Source organism: Octodon degus, unplaced genomic scaffold (genome assembly GCF_000260255.1).
Source record: "Octodon degus isolate 3935 unplaced genomic scaffold, OctDeg1.0 scaffold00122, whole genome shotgun sequence".
In the NCBI taxonomy this organism is placed as follows: Eukaryota; Metazoa; Chordata; class Mammalia; order Rodentia; family Octodontidae; genus Octodon; species Octodon degus.
In genome coordinates this window covers 6,031,078-6,049,394 of record NW_004524698.1, presented here as the reverse complement: position 1 = coordinate 6,049,394, position 18,317 = coordinate 6,031,078, and the positions used below count along the sequence as shown (strand labels likewise).

General features: G+C 40.4%; 1 protein-coding gene across 1 annotated transcript in view; it reads right to left on the bottom strand.

Annotated features, from left to right (window-relative positions):
* Epsti1 (epithelial stromal interaction 1) overlaps positions 1-18,317 on the bottom strand; it is a 121,318-nt gene that overhangs the window by 76,825 nt on the left and 26,176 nt on the right. The window contains exons 2-5 of the mRNA XM_023700191.1: positions 15,596-15,654; positions 13,267-13,350; positions 9,943-10,016; positions 8,743-8,826 (exon numbers count right to left, since the gene is read on the bottom strand). Coding sequence (XP_023555959.1) covers positions 8,743-8,826; positions 9,943-10,016; positions 13,267-13,350; positions 15,596-15,654 — 301 coding nt within the window. The remainder of the gene's footprint in view (positions 1-8,742; positions 8,827-9,942; positions 10,017-13,266; positions 13,351-15,595; positions 15,655-18,317) is intronic.

The window sequence follows — 18,317 nt, the reverse complement described above, 5'->3', positions numbered from 1 at the left end:
TTTGGTTTGTGGGTTTTAGAAAAGTATGGAAAGCCAAATGATTACTTAATTCATCTATGTGATTATGAAGCAGAAGTATGGTGGAAGTTTTCTCCCACAGCACTAAATCTGGATAAATGCTTGGTGCATGGACACATGAAACCTTGTCCACTAATGGGCACAATCCAGGGGCACAAAAACTACTTGCATCTGGTACGCTGCCTTGATTTTTAATGAATTTCTTTACCCTAATATCTTAAAGATTCTCTCTATGCTTCATAGATTTCTAGGAAGAAAATTAATACATAATTATGAAACCAAAAGTGAGTTTTCTATGGTTGTTATAAAAAAAAAATCACAAACTCAGCAGCCTAAACGTATTTTGTCTTGCTGTCCTAGAAGTCAGTTGTCCACAAGGGGTCTAACTGGGCTAACATCAAGGTGTCAGAGGCACTGCATTTCTTCTAGTAGCTCTACGGGAAAATCAGCATTCGTGTTCTTTTTGGTCTCTGGAGGTCTCCCACATTCCCTGGCCAATGGTCTTGTTCATCTTTGAAGCCAACAAAAACCAACATGAATCTTTCTCCTGCTATCATCTTTCTTGCTCTTCTGTCTACCTCTTCCAATTTTAAGAACCCCTGTGATTATATTAGACTACCAGAATATTGCAGGATGCTCTATTTTTAAGGACAGTTAGTTAGCAAACTGGATTTCATCTGTGAACTTAATTTCTTTTTTCCATGTCATTTAACATATCTTCAGTTCTTCAGCTGAGAATTTGAGCACCTTGAGGAAGGAAGGGAATTTTTTGTCTACCTCATGAATTATCATCTCCTCTTGAATCAGGAATAACATGTCTGATACTTCATAACATTTATTTCCTTCCTTAGCAGTCTGAGACTTGACTTTGAAACATGGATGGTAAGAGAACACAACTGTGACTTAACGCTAACCAGTGGGTCCTAGTAAACATGTAATAGCCAGCTTAGTAGAAACAAGGAAAAGCTGATTTGTAGCATTTCCTGATTTCTGTAGTGTAAGTATTTCTACCATGGTCATTTTCATGCTATGAACACAAAGTCAACTAACTCCATATAATCCTGAAAACTTAACCCATTCTCATGAGCCCATCTACAACAGTTCTAGTATACCACTGGAAGTATACCACCACTGTCCTCCTAGAGGTTCTCCTGAACTAGAGCTCAAAAAATGCAAATTTGATCAAAGCACTTCAGTGCTACCACCAAATGGCCCCTTCACCTATAAGGTTGAGTGTCCTAAACTCCATAATATAACTGGATACCAGAGATGAGTGCCTTTTACACCCTCCTATTCATTAGATACACACACACACACACACACACACACACACACACACACACATTAGAAGGAATTCAGTATACTTTCTACTCACTGCTCCATGCATAGTTGGTGACCCGTGAGAATGAAACCCACCGTCCCCCGTGGCCCCTATGAGTAAAGGCAAAGTGGGAGGTGAGAGGTGCAGTCAACATGACTGCTCATACTAGAAGCTCTTGCTGGCAATAACTGCTTGGTTTCTTCTTGGTTCACACTTCCTGGGCAGGAGCCACTTACCCAGGAAGAAGGACAGAATTTTGCAAGCTAGTGCCCATGTGTGTATTTGCTGCACATTTTAAAGAATAAGTGCTCCATAAGCATAATCATTATCACTTTCCTTGGCCATTTTCACACTGGCAATGTGAAATATGTTACTTCTAGATGGCTAATGTCTGCTTTTCTATCTGACACAGCTACTAAACAGGCTTATACCGTATTTAGTACAAAAAACAATAGATTTATATGTGACAGGAAGGCTGAGTCACAGTGGCAGCACAGGTCAATCAGTCAGAGCAAAGAAGTCCATGCAAGGCCTAAAGGAGGAGGCTCGTTCATTTGGAAAGTCATTTCCATGAGTACTCCCCAAACTCATATGACAAGAATCATGAGGGAGGGGCCGGGGAGATGGCTCAGTACAATAAGCACTTGCCTGGCAAGCCCAAGTGTCTGAGTTCAATCCCCGGTTCCGCAAAAAAAAAAAAAAAAAAAAAAAAAAAAAAAAAGAATCATGAGGGACTTTGCTGAAATGCAGATGCTGATTCAGGAGGTCTGCGGCCAGCTCAGATGTCTGCATTTTAGCAAACAGCCCATTCAGGGGCCACCTACTGTATGGGAAGGCTCCACAGATTATTCTGTCTCCTACTTCCCCATAAATTCATCCCAGTAATCACTGCACTTACTATTTTAGAAATGTTAATCATATTAAGATTTCTATTTTGATTGATTGCTATATATCTAATGGTATGGTTGATACCCTGGAGATGAGAACATATTGATGTTAAAGAAAAATTTCATACCTAGGAATAAATCTAATGAAGGATGAAAAAGACTTCTACATTGAAAACTACAGTACTCTGAAAAAGGAGATTAAAGTGGATATCCGAAAATGGAAAGAGCTTTTCTTCTTCCAGTTCTAGGTGCTTGGCAACCACAGTTTACAGTGCAGTAATGGCCAAGTCCAAGAACCACACCATGCATAACCAGTCCCCAAAATGGCACAGAAATGGCATCAAGAAACCTCGGTCACAAAGATACAAATCTCTGAAGGGAGTAGATCCCAATTTCCTTAGGAACACACATTTTGCCAAGAAGCATAAGAAGGGCTTCAAGAAGATGCAAGCAAACAATGCCAAGGCCATGAGTACACACACCAAGGCTATTAAGAACCTCGTCAAGCCCAAGAAGATCAAGCCCAAAATCATTCCAAAGGGAGTAAACCGCAGGCTCACTTGACTTGCCTATATTGCCCACCCTAACTTTGGGAAGCATATCTATGCCCATATTGCCAAAGGTCACAGGCTTTGCTGGTCAAAGGCCCAGGCTCCAGCCAAGGCCCAGGCTCCAGATTATGCTTCAGCCAAGGTCCAGGCTCCAGCTTCTGCTCCAGTTCAGGACCTCAAAAGTGCCCAGGCCCCTATGAAGGCTCCACAGTAAAAGCCTCTTATCTGCTGTTGTAAAAACAGGACTGGTATGACCCTTGGGGTGCCATCTTAGGGGGCTGGTGTCTTCCTGTGCTCTTTGCACGAATAAACCTGAGGCAGGATAAGAAAGAAAAGAAAGGGGCTGGCGAGATGGCTCAGTGGTCTAAAGCACCTACTTGGAAAAAACTTGGCAAAGCACAGGTACTGCGGTTCGATCCCCCAGCACCACATGCCAGCCAGCCCCGCCCCCTGGTGGGCTGAGCTGGCCACACACACACACACACACACACACACAAAAAATAAATAAATAAATGTTCAAAAAAAAAAAAAGAAAGATAGATAGATAATGGGAAGATATCCCTTGCTCTTGGGTAAAAAGAACCAATATAGTGAAAATGGCCATACTCCCAAAATTGTTATACAGATTTAATGCAGTCCTGATCAAAATACCTACAGCATACCTCACAGAATTAGAGAAAACAATCCTAAAATTTATTTGGAAACAAAAGAGACCTAGAATAGCAAAAGGGGTTCTGAGCAACAAAGGCATGGCAGGGGACATCACAATCCCTGACTTAAAATTATAGTACAAAGCACTGATGATAAAAACAGCATATTGGCCAAAAAACAAAACAAAACAAACAAAAAAAAAAAACAGACTTGGGAAGATCAATAGAACACACTGGAAGATGCAGACCACCTCCAAATCATTCATCCACCTTATCTTGGACAAAGGGGCCACCTTCACTGAAAGAAAGCCTCTTTAATAAATATGCTGGAAAACCTGACTTTGCACATGCCAAAAATAAAAAATGGACCCATATCTTTCACCATGCACTAAATTCAAACTGAATCAAAGATCTGAATATTAAAACAGAAACATTAAATCTGCTAGAAGATTGAATAGGTAAAACTCTTGAACGCTTTGGTGTAGGCAAAGACTTTATAAATAAAATCCCAATCACACAGGAACTATCACAAAGAATCAACAACCACCATCTTATATTAAAAAGCTTTTTTCACAGTGAAAGAAACCACCAACAGAGTAAAGTGACAACCCACGATGTGGGAAAAAATGTTTACCAGTTTTTCCTCAGACAAAGGATTGTTTTTTCAGTACTGGGGATTGCATTCAGGACCCTGTGCTTACCAGGCAAGCACTTATTCTACTGCGCTATCTCCATGGCCCCAGGGGTTTGTTATGGCTTGGGTCTAGTTGTCCCCCCCAAAGCCTCATGGAGTCCTGGGGGTGGCTTCTAGAGTTTGTGATTAATTCATGATGCTGGGATTATGGGTGTGAGTGCTGCTAGGACTACCGGTGTGAGTGCTACACCCACCCTGGGGCAGACAGCCTGAACGCAATATAAGGGAGGGAGAGAGGCTTGCTTGCTATCTCTTCTGCTGCTCTGTCCCTGCTTCTACCTTTATGCTCCTGTTGTTTTTCTGTTTTCCACTGTCAATAACTGCTGCCCTCTGCCATATGCTGGCAAAGAGCACCAAGGCTCCAAACTGCCTTAGAGCCCGCTGAGTTATAGACTGAAACTTCCACAAACTGTGAGCTAAATAAACCTTTCCTTCCTTAATTTTGGGTGTCAGGTATTTTGTCTCAGCAATGAGAGAAAAGTAACCAAGACAGGATTATTATCGAGAATATATAAAGAACTCAAAAAAAAATCAGGCCTCCAAATTTAAACAATCAATTCAAAACTGGGCATCTGAGATGAATAACACACTTCTCAGATGAAGAAATGCAACAAGAAAATGTTCAACGTCACTGGTCATTCAAGAGATGAAAATTAAAACAATGCTGAGATTTCATCTCACCCCGGAAAGAATGGCTATTACCAAGAAATCAACCAACAACAAATGCTGGTAGAACTGTGGGGAAAAAGGAAATCCTTCCTTTCCCATGCTAATGGGAGCACAGACTGGTGCAACCACTGTGGAAATCAGTGTGGATGTTCCTCAAAAAACTGGGACTGTAGGTCCCATTTGATCCACTATTCCCCTTCTGGGTATCTTCTCAATAGAATTAAAAATGTCATACTCTAGCTATATAAGTGCTTATTTATACGTACCCATGTTTATAGCAGCACAATTTGTAATAACAAAATCTTGGAAACAACTGCAATACCCCCCATTGAAAAATGGATAAAAACACATGACATTTATATACGATGGATTAATATTTAGTCATAAAGAAGGATAAACTTTTATGGGTAAATGGAGGCAACTCAGAATAATATTTGTAAGTGATATAAATGTATAAACATCATTGCTTACTAGTGTGAAATATTGAGAGCTGGGGAGATAGCTCAGCAGTCTATGTGCCTGCCTGGCAAGCACAAGAACCCAAGTTTGATCCCCAGTACCACATGCTGTGCTGGCCACCAAAAACGGGTGTGATGGTATATGCCTCTAATCCCAGCACTGAGGAGGCTGAGACAGGACAATCACTATGAGTACAAGCTGGGTAGTGAGACCGTAGTACATTAATTAATTCAAAAAAGAAAAATTGAAAAAGTAAAGATTTAAAATGTACAATAGAGAAACTGGGATGGGGAATGGAGAAAAGAAAGGAAAAGAGATAGATAGATAGATAGATAGATAGATAGCAGATATAACTATATATATGTAAAACTGTCATATATGTCTGTATATATATATAATAGTTAAACTAGTTATACTATTAATTTCTCTCATTTCATTGAAAAGAAAGGTTTGTGCTGATATTGTTTGGACAATTAAACACCAATATCTTATATTAAAAAAAAAGAACTTCATCCAATAGACTTACAAATAACATATGATAATGGCAATAAAGATATGAGCTATAAGCACAACTGATAAACTGGCTAATTATAGGTATTAAGTGACAATTCCTAAATGATTTTCATCAGGATGACAGGCTGCGACACAATAATTCTTCAAGGTCGACAAGCCCCTTAATTCAGTTCTTGATTTTTTTTTAAATTTCATCTGTAACAGAAGCTGAACAGAAGATGCATTCTCTACAATCACAGACCCGTGCATGAGGTTTTTTTAGGGGATAAACGGCAGGGGGAAAGGCGGGACGCAGAAGAGTGGGGAAATAGGAGAAGCATGAGGTGAGAGAAAGAGGTGAACTTTCTAGAAGATACTGTAATAAGAACATCTTTGTGGGGGCTGGCCAGATAGCTCAGTGGACTAAAGTGCCTGCTTAGGCAGACCCAAGTTCAATCCTGGAGTGCTGTGCTGGCCCCTCCCCCAGGGATCCCTGAATCAGTGACTGAGACTGGGCGTGGTGGCATACACCTGTAATCCCAGAGCTTGGGAGGCTGAAAACAGGAGGATCACTGCAAGTCCCATCTGTGCAGTGAGACCATGTAGACCCTGTACCAAATACATTTTTTAAAAACATCTTTGCAGGGGCCGGCAAGATAGCTCAGTGGTCTACAGTGCCTGCTTAGGGAAGCTTAGGCAAGTGCAGGGACCACAATTTGATCCCTGACACCCACAGGCCATGCCAGCCCACCCCCAGGGTGGGCTGAGTTGGCCACAAAATTAATAAATAAATCTTTGTGCTAGAAATATAACAGATGGTCAATGAGAAATGCATTACTGAATTAAGGCTGGTAAACAAAATTTCTGTATTTTTCATACCTCCAGCATTGAATTTTTCCTCATGTGCAAGACTAGCCTTATCTCCACTCCCAGAGACTACATCTTTACAGCAATACAATGCTCTCAGACTGGAGAAAGAAAAGCAGCTTTGGGTTTTATGGAGAATGGGGGAGGAGGAAGGGGTGAGGGCAGCTGACACAGTAGAGGAGGCTAAGATAGGGTAGGAAGAAGGACAGAGGAGAGCAGAGCACCCAAGAGGCATGCATGGAAATGTCACAGTGGGACCCATGTACAATGAACATGGACTAATAGTTGTCATTTAAAATAAAAAGAATTGCCCTATTCTTCCCTCTCTAGTACATGAGTATTTCTGAGATATTTCTCAAACCCCAGAAATTTTTTTTTTTTAAGAATTCAAAGTAGTGATTGTCTCAGTTACTCTTCTCTCATTGCTGGGACAAATACCCAACACCCAAAATTAAGGAAGGAAAGGCTTATATAGCCCACAGTTAGTGGAGGTTTCAGTCCACATTCAGCTGGCTCCAGGGAAGAGTGGCACACGGCAGAGGGCAGCCGTTCATGGCAGCGGCAAAGAGCAGAGAGCTAAGGGAGTGACAGCAGCTCGGGCAGCTAGCCAGCCTCTCTCCCCTGCTTACATTGTACTGCAGAATATCTGCCCCAGTGAATTGACACCCACAATCCCAGGATTGGATCAAGAGTCAATCACAAACTCCTGAAGCTGCCCCATGACTGCATGAGGCTTTGTGGGGACAACTAGATATAAACTATACCAGTAACAGGAAAAAAAAAAAACAAAAAAAAAAACCAGCATTAGAAATGATACAAAATTTCACTGAAAAAAGTAATAGAAGGGCTGGCCAGATAGCTCAGTGGATTAAAGTGCCTGCCTAGGCAGATGCAGGGGCCAAGGGTTCGACTCCCAGTCTGCTGTGCCAGCCTTGCACCCGGGGCAGGCTGAGACAACAAATCAAACTGGGCATGATGGTGCACGTTTGTAATTCCAGCACTTGGGAGGCTGAGAAATAGGAAGAATCACTACAAGTCTTATCTGTGTAGGGAGACTCTGTAGACCCTGCACTAAATACATAAAAAATAAAAAAGGTAATAGGAATTCAAGCTGGCCAAATAGCCCAGCTAACTAAAGCACCTGCTTAAGCAGGCACAGTGGCTGTACCAGCCCTGTCCCCAGGGCACGCTGAGACTTCGACTGAGACTGGGCATGGTGGCGTACACCTGTAATTCCCAGCGCTTGAAGAGGCTTAAAACAGGAGGATCATGACAAGTCCAATCTATGTAGTGAGATCCTATAGACCCTATACTAAAATTAAAAAAAAAAAGTAATCGGAATTCAATAATGGTTGCTGTACTACACAATGCTATCTTCAAATTAGTTGTTCAGATTACCAGATATAAACATGCAAGATTCATTTAAAGAAAAAAACAAAATAATAACTAAGAAATTCAAAAGAGGAAAAAAAATAAGAGTAAAAAGAAAAAAAAATTAAGCATTAACTGTTCCTTTTAAAAGACCAGCAGAAATCAACAATATAATTATCCAAACTATTCTTCACATATACCTAAGTATATCTTTTTTTCTTCTTTCATTTGTCTTTTTCCTCATCCCAGTGTTTCCTTCCCGTTGAACAAATTCTTTCTCTTTCTCAGTATCTGTTGTATCTTTTAGATTTTAATTACTCTTTCAAGTTCTCACACTAGTGAAATGATACGATGTTTACACATGCAAATCTGATTTATTTCACTTATTAATATAGTCTCCAGCAGCATCCATTTACCTACAAAAGCCTCCAATTTATCTTCTTTATAGCCAAGTAATACTCCATTGGGTAAAAGTACCACATCTTTTTTTTTTTTTTTAATCCATTCCTCAGTTGATTGGCATTTGGGTTGTTTCCAAGATTTAGCTATGACAAATTGCACCGCTATAAACATGGGTACACATATATTGCTGTGGTATGATGATTTCAGTTCTTTTGGAAAAATACTTCGGAGGGGAAAAGCTGGCTTGAATGGGACCTCCAACCCTAGCTTGTCGAGGGATCTCCACACTAGGCATGTCTGTAAGATCACCCGGCATGTGGCCCTCAGTAACCTTGACTCATCGTCCTCTCTGCCTCCTTACCTTCTCTCTCTGGATTGCCTTCATTTTTTGAAGCTCAGCTTCTTCAGCTTCCTTCTTGATTCTTATATATTCTTCTCTTTTTAGCTAAATTGCATTGAGATTATAGAGGACAAAAAAACAGTTACCATTTTTATCTGAAATTCTGGAACACAAAATTATGATGAAAGGAAAATTACAGTATTGTTTGTTCCATCCATCCCTAAGATTGTAAGTTATTCCATTAAGCTACTTAGATCACATAGAATAGCCAGGCTACTGCCTTTGCCTATTGAATTTCTGTGTTTCTTTTTTCCCATATCTATGTGTGTGTTCACCCCCCTCCATCTGTGTGTGTGTGTGTGTGTGTGTGTGAATCTCTCTCTCTCTCTCTTTTTAAATGTATTTAGTACAAGTTCTACAGGGTCTCAATACACAGATTGGACTCATAGTGCTCCTCCTGTTTTCAGCCTCCCAAGCCCTGGGATTATAGATGCATACCACCAAGTCCAGTCTCATTCCGTTTCAATGTACCCCTGGGATATACTCTGGTTTCTCTTCAGATCGTATAAATCTTTCTCCTTTTCAATGCACCCCAGGGGTGGGGCTGGCACAGCAGGCCAAGGATCGAACCCTTGACCCCTGCATCTGCCTAAGCAGGTGCTTTAATCTGCTGAGCTATCTGGCTGGCCCTGAATCTTTCTTTCTTTCTTTCTCTCCTTATCCATGTGGGTGTTGGGGAGTGTATGCGTGTGCATGTGTACACATGCCTATGTGTGAGGGGAAAACGATGGTAAATTTTCCTGGTTACAAAATTCATAGTGCTCATCACAAAAATCACCAGGTACCTTAAATCTTTTTTGCATTATTTTCATGACTAGCATGAGGGCAAGCAAAGTCATATTCTTAGAACCAAAATATTCAAAGCAAAGAGACTGAAACTACATAAATACATTTTTAACTTAAACCAATGTGTGTGGTTAGAAGGGGGCTTAAAACCCTTAGTTGTAGGTGCTGATAAATATATGACTTGAATGAGGATTCTAGTTATTTCCCTCTTCCCTTCACAGTTCCTGGCTTCTCCAATTTTGAGAGCTGCTCCATCTGAAATTGGTTTAAAGATTTTATGCATTTGGTAAAGTTACTATATTATTTCATAGTTACTTAAAAGTGATGGTAGTCAAAATCCTTGCTAAAACTAAACTTAAAGAGGTGGATTCTGACCTTTTGCTGGTATTTAGATTGCATTAGTTGGAGCTGTTGCTTCTGCCTGACTTCAGACTCTGACTGGCTTCCACCTAACAAAAAAACAAAAAGAAAGCTATGAAAGTAAAACATGAATATTAAGCTGAAATATCAGCCATCAAGGTTTGTCACTTAAGCCAAAACAATAATCTGGGGTCTGAAATCATCACAGGTTAACAATCATGCAAGAACTGTCATTTCAGGCTAGATGTTTAGCTTGGTGGTCGAACACCTGCCCAGTATATGTAAGGCCTCAGGTTCAATCCCCTGTACCCCTTAAAAAAACCCATTTATCAATTCTCAGTGTTTCTGCAAGGTTGGTGTTTATATTAGAAAGATTCTTTTGATATAATTCTCTGGTACTGTGGCAGACTCACTGTCACACAGTATATATTAAAACAATTGTATTTGCTGTAGTTTTTATAATTGAACTGATAAAGACCTATAGAGGCTCTTTTTCTAAGTTCCAAAGATGTACAAGGCTCAAATAGGGCCCAACTATCACTCTTATGGAGGGCAGAAAACAAACAGTAAGAAATAGTGAAGCTTTTGTCTACTGTTACAAATACTTTCAGTACCATTTACAATTCTTCCATTATTTTAAGAGGTAGCAAAGTAGGAGAGGATTTGAAAAGGAAAAGAGAAAATCAGAAGTTTAAGTATTTGTAAATTTTGCTCAAAATTCATCATTTTAATACATTCTAGAACATTCTACTCACTAGTTGCCCCCCCCCATGCCCAGCTATATATCATAAAGTTAAAAATGAAAAACTTGTTCATTTTCTACTAAGGTTGCATGACTTAGCAGAAAATAGTTAGGAGAAATAGTAACCCACTGCTCCAAATTCCATGTAAGGTGCCTATACTCCTAATGGCAGATCTGCAAGTGATCGACTAAAAACTGGTTTTCAGAATCTTCACTAACAACTCCCTTCAACCTGTAAAAGGTATTAGATAATTAAAAGAAAGGTAGAAGCCTGAGGAAGTATCTTTCTGAGTTCCATCTCTTCTGTGTGTCCAAAAGGAACAAATCTCCACTTCAGTCTCAGCAAGAGAGGTTTAATAAAGATCACGTGAAGACCCTAGCTTGAATCCCTACTAGTATGAAAAATGCATACAAAAATCAGAGCTTAAAGGCAACAAAGCTGCTGTCAGATGTTCAAATAGGTCCTCAAAAAGAGGTGGCTACATTGAAAATGGACTGTGTTCCCAGGGCTTTTGGTAAGAAAAGATACACCAGTACTGCTTATGTGGACTTTGAGAGAGAATGCCAACCTCCAGCTATCTTAGAGGAACTCATTGTCTCATTAACTTTCTTGTTGCTGGGTGAAAATACCTGATGCTCACAGTTCGCTCTCACAGTATCTAGAAGTTTTAGCCCATATGTGGCTGGCTTCCAGGCAGGGCAGAAGAAGTCATCTCACTGCATGGCCATTAGGAAGCAAAGCAGCCATCAAGGGAAGAGGAGGAAGAAATATGTACACCCTTCCAGGCCACATCCACGGTGACTCACCTTTCCCCACAAGACTTTGCCTGCCAACATCACAACTAGATATAAATGCTTCAGTGGAGTAATCCAATGTCACATGCCCATGCTCCAGTCACCTCCCAAAGCCCTGCCTATGAGTGCATGAGGCTTTGAGGGGACATCTAGAATTAGCCATAACACTCATGTATGGGTACCCCCTCTGGAACAACAGGTCCCACACATAGTCTACCAAGAGCCAGTAGTGGCCCAAGCACTGCCAATGGAAGAGTCTAACATCTGTACCAGGAAAAGCGAGCAGGGGACAGAGGAAGGGACACTGAAGACCTCAGATAACCCCAGGAGGGAACATGAGCAGTGAACATGGCACACATGCAGCACTACTGCCTTATTTCTCCCTTGCCCTGACCCTGGAGGAGCTATAATCTAGAAACAAAAATCCAACCACATTTACCTCACTTGTTAGCTTTCTCCCTGAAATAGTGCTGCACTGGAGTAAGAGAGCCTTAGCCTCCTTTAGTAAGACTTCTGACCAGTACTTAGGACTGAAATTTATGGAAATGAGGCTATTCTTCCTCGAATTAGCTAGATAACTTCAGTATGTGAGAAAAAAAAAAAAGTCTAATATCTCACTTCATTAAAAGAACATGGGAGAGACTGGTCCCACACAACTGATTTGAGGGCACGATCTCATCGCATCCCTCCAGTCTGGTTTATTCAGCAAAAAAGTGACACTTGAGCTTAACCACTTCCATGAAATAGAGAAATACTTAGTTCACAAATGCTTGTGTTCAATTTGAGAAGAGAAGTGTTCACAAAATTTTGCTTCTGTTCATGATCTCTACATTTAGGTGACACACATAAATGTTCCCACCTTCCCCAGAATCATGGGACATACTATGTTAAGTTTGTGAACCAAGGTACCACAGTACTTCAGTATTCCCATAATACTATTATTTTTACTCAGCAAATGATTTCCAAATTAGCTCATTTTTACCTATGTCCAGCTGTGTGTGCAGGGTTCCCTAAGACTTTTAGGACAGTAAGAGGCTTCTGAATGAAGACATGCTTGTATTAACTACATCTATGGAAACTATGTCAAACTCTTAAGTTCTCAGCTGCTGATGGTGGAGAAAAAAGAAAGGAGATGAAAGATTCCCATTAGGTGCCATGCGCTCTGAATGATCCAAACAATGTAGAGTTGACCCATATAATTTATCAAATTGGCAGCACCCCCCCTCAGTGGCCCAAAGGTCTTTATAGAGTAAAACCCAGGTGACATTTATCTTCATACCCACCACTGGGTCCCCAGCTCACTCTCATTTTGCTTTTAGAATTGACTCCCTTTCTATTTTCTTCACATTAGCATTTAACTTCCATGATTAATATGCTGCGATAGCTTTCCCTCTCATCCTGACAGGTGCTATGACTGGGTATATACAGTGCCCCAGGTAAGCTTTCTTCAGAGATGATCCTCCAAGAGGCTCTAAATCAGCAACAGTGAACCTTGTAGAGCTTTCAGTGATACAAACAGCCTACTGAAGCACATCTACCATAGTAGCATACCACCACTGCTCTAAATTATTTGACAATTAAGCCATCACATTATTCCCACATAACTGTGACTTCATACATTTGCTTCTTGTAGGAAATAAGAGATGCCAATACACCTGCACACCTGCATGTTTCCATGCAATCTCTCCCAAGCAGCACAACCACTGGCCACCTCTAATATACAAAGACAGGCATATGCAGTTGCTTGTAGGATCTGATGGTGGTTCTGCCTCCCACATTTAGGCAACTGGTTTATTACTTACCCAGCCGTCTTGGCAAAAGATAAACTGGTTTAGCTCTATTCTGTTCCTTCCACTTCTCCAGGCTGGCCAGCTCTTGCTCAGCAACTAACAGGCAAGAAATATCAAGGATTAAAATCTGGAAAGAAAACAAGTCACTGTAAAGCATAAGAAATCATCAGAGGACAATTAACTACACGCTAGCATAAGCAGACAAGACGTCCAGGAAAAGACGGTACTATACCTTCCAGCCCTAACCTTTTGAAATCATCCTGTGCCCACCCTTCCTACGCTTTGCACAGAGGGTTCAAGGTTAAAGAAAAAAAAAACTGAATTCCTTATAAAATAAAAAAAGGGAGTAGCTTCTCCTCCTATTTAGGCATCCTAAAAACTCTACATCAAGTTAATTTTAAAAGTTTACTATAGAAGATGTGTGCACAACTACAATATTCCTGTCAATAGTAATACAACCATGCAATTGTGTATTTCCTGAGAATTCTGATGCTCATACTGACTTTATTTCAAATGTTCCCCAAATTCCCCTCAATAAGGAATGAGGGCTCTGCACTGCTGCCAGACACCGCTGCTCTGGTTTCTGACTTTTGGGACCACTAAGCAACCCTGGGAGGAACAGGGCTCTCTGACCAGATATTAATGCTTCACAGTGACAGAGGCACCAGGGAGACACGATCTCTGTTACCCAGAGCATGCTCTCATCTCCAGGTCTGGTCCGATTGTTCTAAATGGCTACTCATAAAATGTTTTAATTATGAAGGGGGATTCTGAAATATCTCAAAATCCAGACCACACAAATTTCTGGTGAGTATTTAAACCAAATGTTGGTAAGATGTCAGAACCTTTGGAGCTCTGTTTGTCAATTACTAGCAGTTTTAACAATCACTGCAGCGGCATGACTCTCATACTCTGAACTGACCCACTCTCTCACCAACGGGGCTATGTATCTGGTGCTGCCACCCTTCAGATGGTTGCTTTGCTGTCAGGCCCATAGGTTTATCATTAGTTACAAAATTAAATTTCCTGCTAATGATACAGTAAGATACAGCACAGTATTTCAGTACCACCACTGCAGCTTAACCTGAAGAAGTTTCACACCTTCCCTTGTGAACTAAATGAACCACAGCTCTCTCTGCAACTCTAAAAAATATTGCCATAACTTTAGATGGAAGCATTTATATATACTGCACTTCATTTAAACATGTATTATGCACACTAGGTATAAGGAGCACAAAATAGAGTAAGATATGGTCCCAGTTCTTAAGGAGATTATAATCTAGAGAAGAAAACTGAATTACACAAATAAAAATAGCAAAGGACCAACTGACAGTTTCAAAATGATGCCAGTCCAGATGCTATGGAAAAATTCTACAAGGAGAGATGAGAAAAAACAAAAAAGGTGCAAATTATTTCATGAGCTACTTTGTATAGCATTTCTCTGTTTTACAAGAATCCACAGTGTGTCTTTAATATTTCAGCAGAGCTGGCGAGATAGCTCAGTGGACTAAGCGCCTGCTAGTTTGATCCCCAATACCACATGCTGCATCAGCCTGCTCCCCAGCATGCTGAGCCAGCCACTGAGACTGGGTGTGGTGGTATATGCCTATAATCCCAGCACTGGGGAGACTGAACATACGAGTATCACTCCAAGTCTGAGAGATCCTGTGTACTGAGATCCTGTACCAAATTCATTCAATAATAAGTAAATAAATATCAGTCAGCCAAACATGAAGGAACGAGACTAGTCTATGGGTAATAAGTATAAACTTAGTTTAATCCAACAAAAATCCAAGACTTACAATTATTTCATGAGTTCTGTTATTAATGTGGAGAAACAAATTTATAGTGTCAACAATAGAATAATTTTTTATAATTTTAGTTTATTATGATGTCAGTGTAGTATAAAATGTTTGCATTTCTTGTAAGAAGTTGGTACATGTCTGTAACTCATTTAATTGCTTTGTTCATCCCTTTTCTCTTTTCTCTTCCATACCTCCCTCTCCACCTGTCTCTAGATTCCTTTTCTCTGTGTACATATTTGAAGTAAATGTCTATATTTCTTGTGCAGAGTTTACACATGTGCATAACACATCCTAGCTCCTTTTCTTCTACCTATTCCTTTCCTCCCTTTGTCTCTTGACACCTTTCTCTTTTGAGTATAATCTATCTCCCTACTGCTTATGATAAACTAAAATAATAATTATTGAAGTTTAAAAAGAAAGGACTTTGGCAACATCTGGGACATTTTTATCAATCACAAATGGAAGTACTTGAGGCGTAAACCAATTTTAGAGAAAGTGATAAGCATTTTGAATGTTGAACAAGAAAATATACATACTCCTTTGCATCTGGTGTCTCCGAGTTTCATTTGGTGCTATCAAGGTATATGCACCTGTGCTAGAATGAAGAGAAAAGTTCATTTTTATCTGAGAAATTACTAATGCACATAAATCAAGAGTCTTCTTACCAAAATATTATATGATCACCACTATCAAATAGGTGCCATAGAAGATAAGCTTCTTCAGATCTATTTCTTTTCTTTAGGACCTTTCAATCTAGCTGTCAATGTAAAGCAAAGGGACATGATCAAATATAAACATATAAAGCTTTGGGTGACATGAGAAGCTCTTGATAGAATTGCTTCTTCACTGGTTCTTGGGAGACCACCTTCTAAGACTTTAATGAACCTCTAGGTGGTTCTGGTGGGTAGACAATTTGCCCCGTTCTTCCCTGTAAGCCACCCTGGGAAAACAGGAAGCGCTCATGCATTCTTGGTTCTCACAAGCTGAAATATAGGCTATTTGCATTGCAGCTACAATACTTCCTCACGATGATCATCTGAGTATCCAACTGGCCAAAATCTTGTAATTTTTATAAACTTGGGTCCACTGAGTTCCTTATTCTCCCAAACATGCTACCAGTTAAGTATAGTATAGTTACAAAATTAAATTTCCTGCTAATGATACAGTAAGATACAGCACAGTATTTCAGTACCACCACTGCAGCTTAACCTGAAGAAGTTTCACACCTTCCCTTGTGAACTAAATGAACCACAGCTCTCTCTGCAACTCTAAAAATATTGCCATAACTTTAGATGGAAGCATTTATATATACTGCACTTCATTTAAACATAATCAGAAGCTCAAGGGCTGGCCAGATAGCTCAGCAGATTAAAGTGCCTGCTTAGGCAGACACAGGGACTGGGTTTGATCCCTGGCATGCTATGCAGGCCCCATCCCCAGGACACACTGAGACAGTAAATGAGACTGGGCATGGTGGCGCATGCCTGTAATCCCAGTGCTTGGGAGGCTGAAAACGGAGGATCACTGTGAGTCCAATCTGCATAGTAAGACCCTGTAGACCTTGTACTAAATACAAACAATAACAATAATAATAATAATAATAATAAGCTTTTGAGGACAGAAACTATGCTTCCCTGCTGCGTATTTCAGGTCTGTGGCCCAGTGCCTGGCACAAAGCAGCTATATCATGAAATGAGGGCTGAATAGAAATAAAATGCTAAGCATCCAGTCAGTGAGTTTGGATTAGAGCAGCTCTTTTTTGAGCTGATCCACCTGGTCCCACAAGAACATGAATACTCTGTAAAACAAAAATGTAGCACAGCAACAGATGATACCATCCATATAGATGCAATTTTAGGGAGAATGCCACGAATAAACACAACCAACTTATAACTGTAGGATTTTTTTAAAAAGAAAGAACACATTCCCAGACGTCTCTCCAATCTGCAATATACACATTTCAAAGGCATATTTACCAATACTGAACAATGGAGGCCAAGAGTGTTGATTAACAAAAGCCATTTATTCCCTAGCTCATTATTTTCCTAGCAATGAGCCTTCAGCCAGCTTCAGACTGGGCTTCAGTTTTCGACTTGTAAATGTGAGGTACGCATCCCCCTTTGCATGCAAATGGGGATTCTCCATGCCCAATTACCTCATGTATATCAGCAGCCCTTGCACGTGTGGCCTAGCATGCATACAACTTTATGAATACAAAATTAGGAGACAGACACTGTAAATTAATCCCTTATTCATTACATATTCTTTGTTCACCCTAAGACTTCATTTCTCAATTGCCAGTGATGTTAGGAGTTTGGGGGCTGTGACTCTGTGGCAGTACCTGGAAACCTGAATATTATGCAACTGGCAAGCCATTCCACAGAGCTGTAAAGCTGAAACATGAGAAACTGGATTTAAGTGCCACCCATAAAATTGCTGCTTGATCTTTAGCATCTGCTAGGGCTGTAGCACCGCAGAGCTGCTCACTGTACCAGGGATTTGCCTGTCATCCAGATCAGCACTCCTTCACCTTTCCCATGTATCATCAGGAGGGCAGACTTGTTAAAGGACAAGCTTCTGATTCAGTAGCTCTGGGTTTAAGTTCAATGACATGTATTTTTAACAAGTTCCCAAGTGATGCTATTTTTTGTTTTGTTTTGTACTGGAGATCAAACTCAGGCCCTTGCGCTTGCCAGGCAGTCACTTAGGCTGCTGAGCTATCTCCCCAGCCCAATGCTGACATTCTTGATGTGGCACCACACTTGAAGAATCACTGCTGAAGATAAGTCATGCTGCCTGATGAAGCCACGAGCCATGTGGTGGCTTGGTCTCCGATGTAACGTTGAGGAATGGGTGGGCCTCTAAGAGGCGCTGCGAGCTGTGGGAGCCCCATGCTCAAAGCAATTAATGCCTCCTTACAGGACTGGACTTACTGAGTGTATTACAAAGCAAAGCCCACCACATACTTGGTCTTTTGCACATGTCTGTTTCTTTTTTTTTCCTTTTGCACCATGTTATGATACAACCAGAGGGTCAATTTGAACTTTCTTGTCACTAGAATCATGAGCCAATAAAAACACTTTGTTTTAAAGTTATTGTCCAGCTTAAGCACCAGATTTGACAAGAAAAATAGATGATATATTAACCACTGTTAATCAGCTATTCTTGTTTTGAAGATCTGTAACATATGTATTGTTGTACATCACCCTGTTTCTGATTTTTATCCTTACTTTTGTTTTTAGTTTTCAAAATAAAATT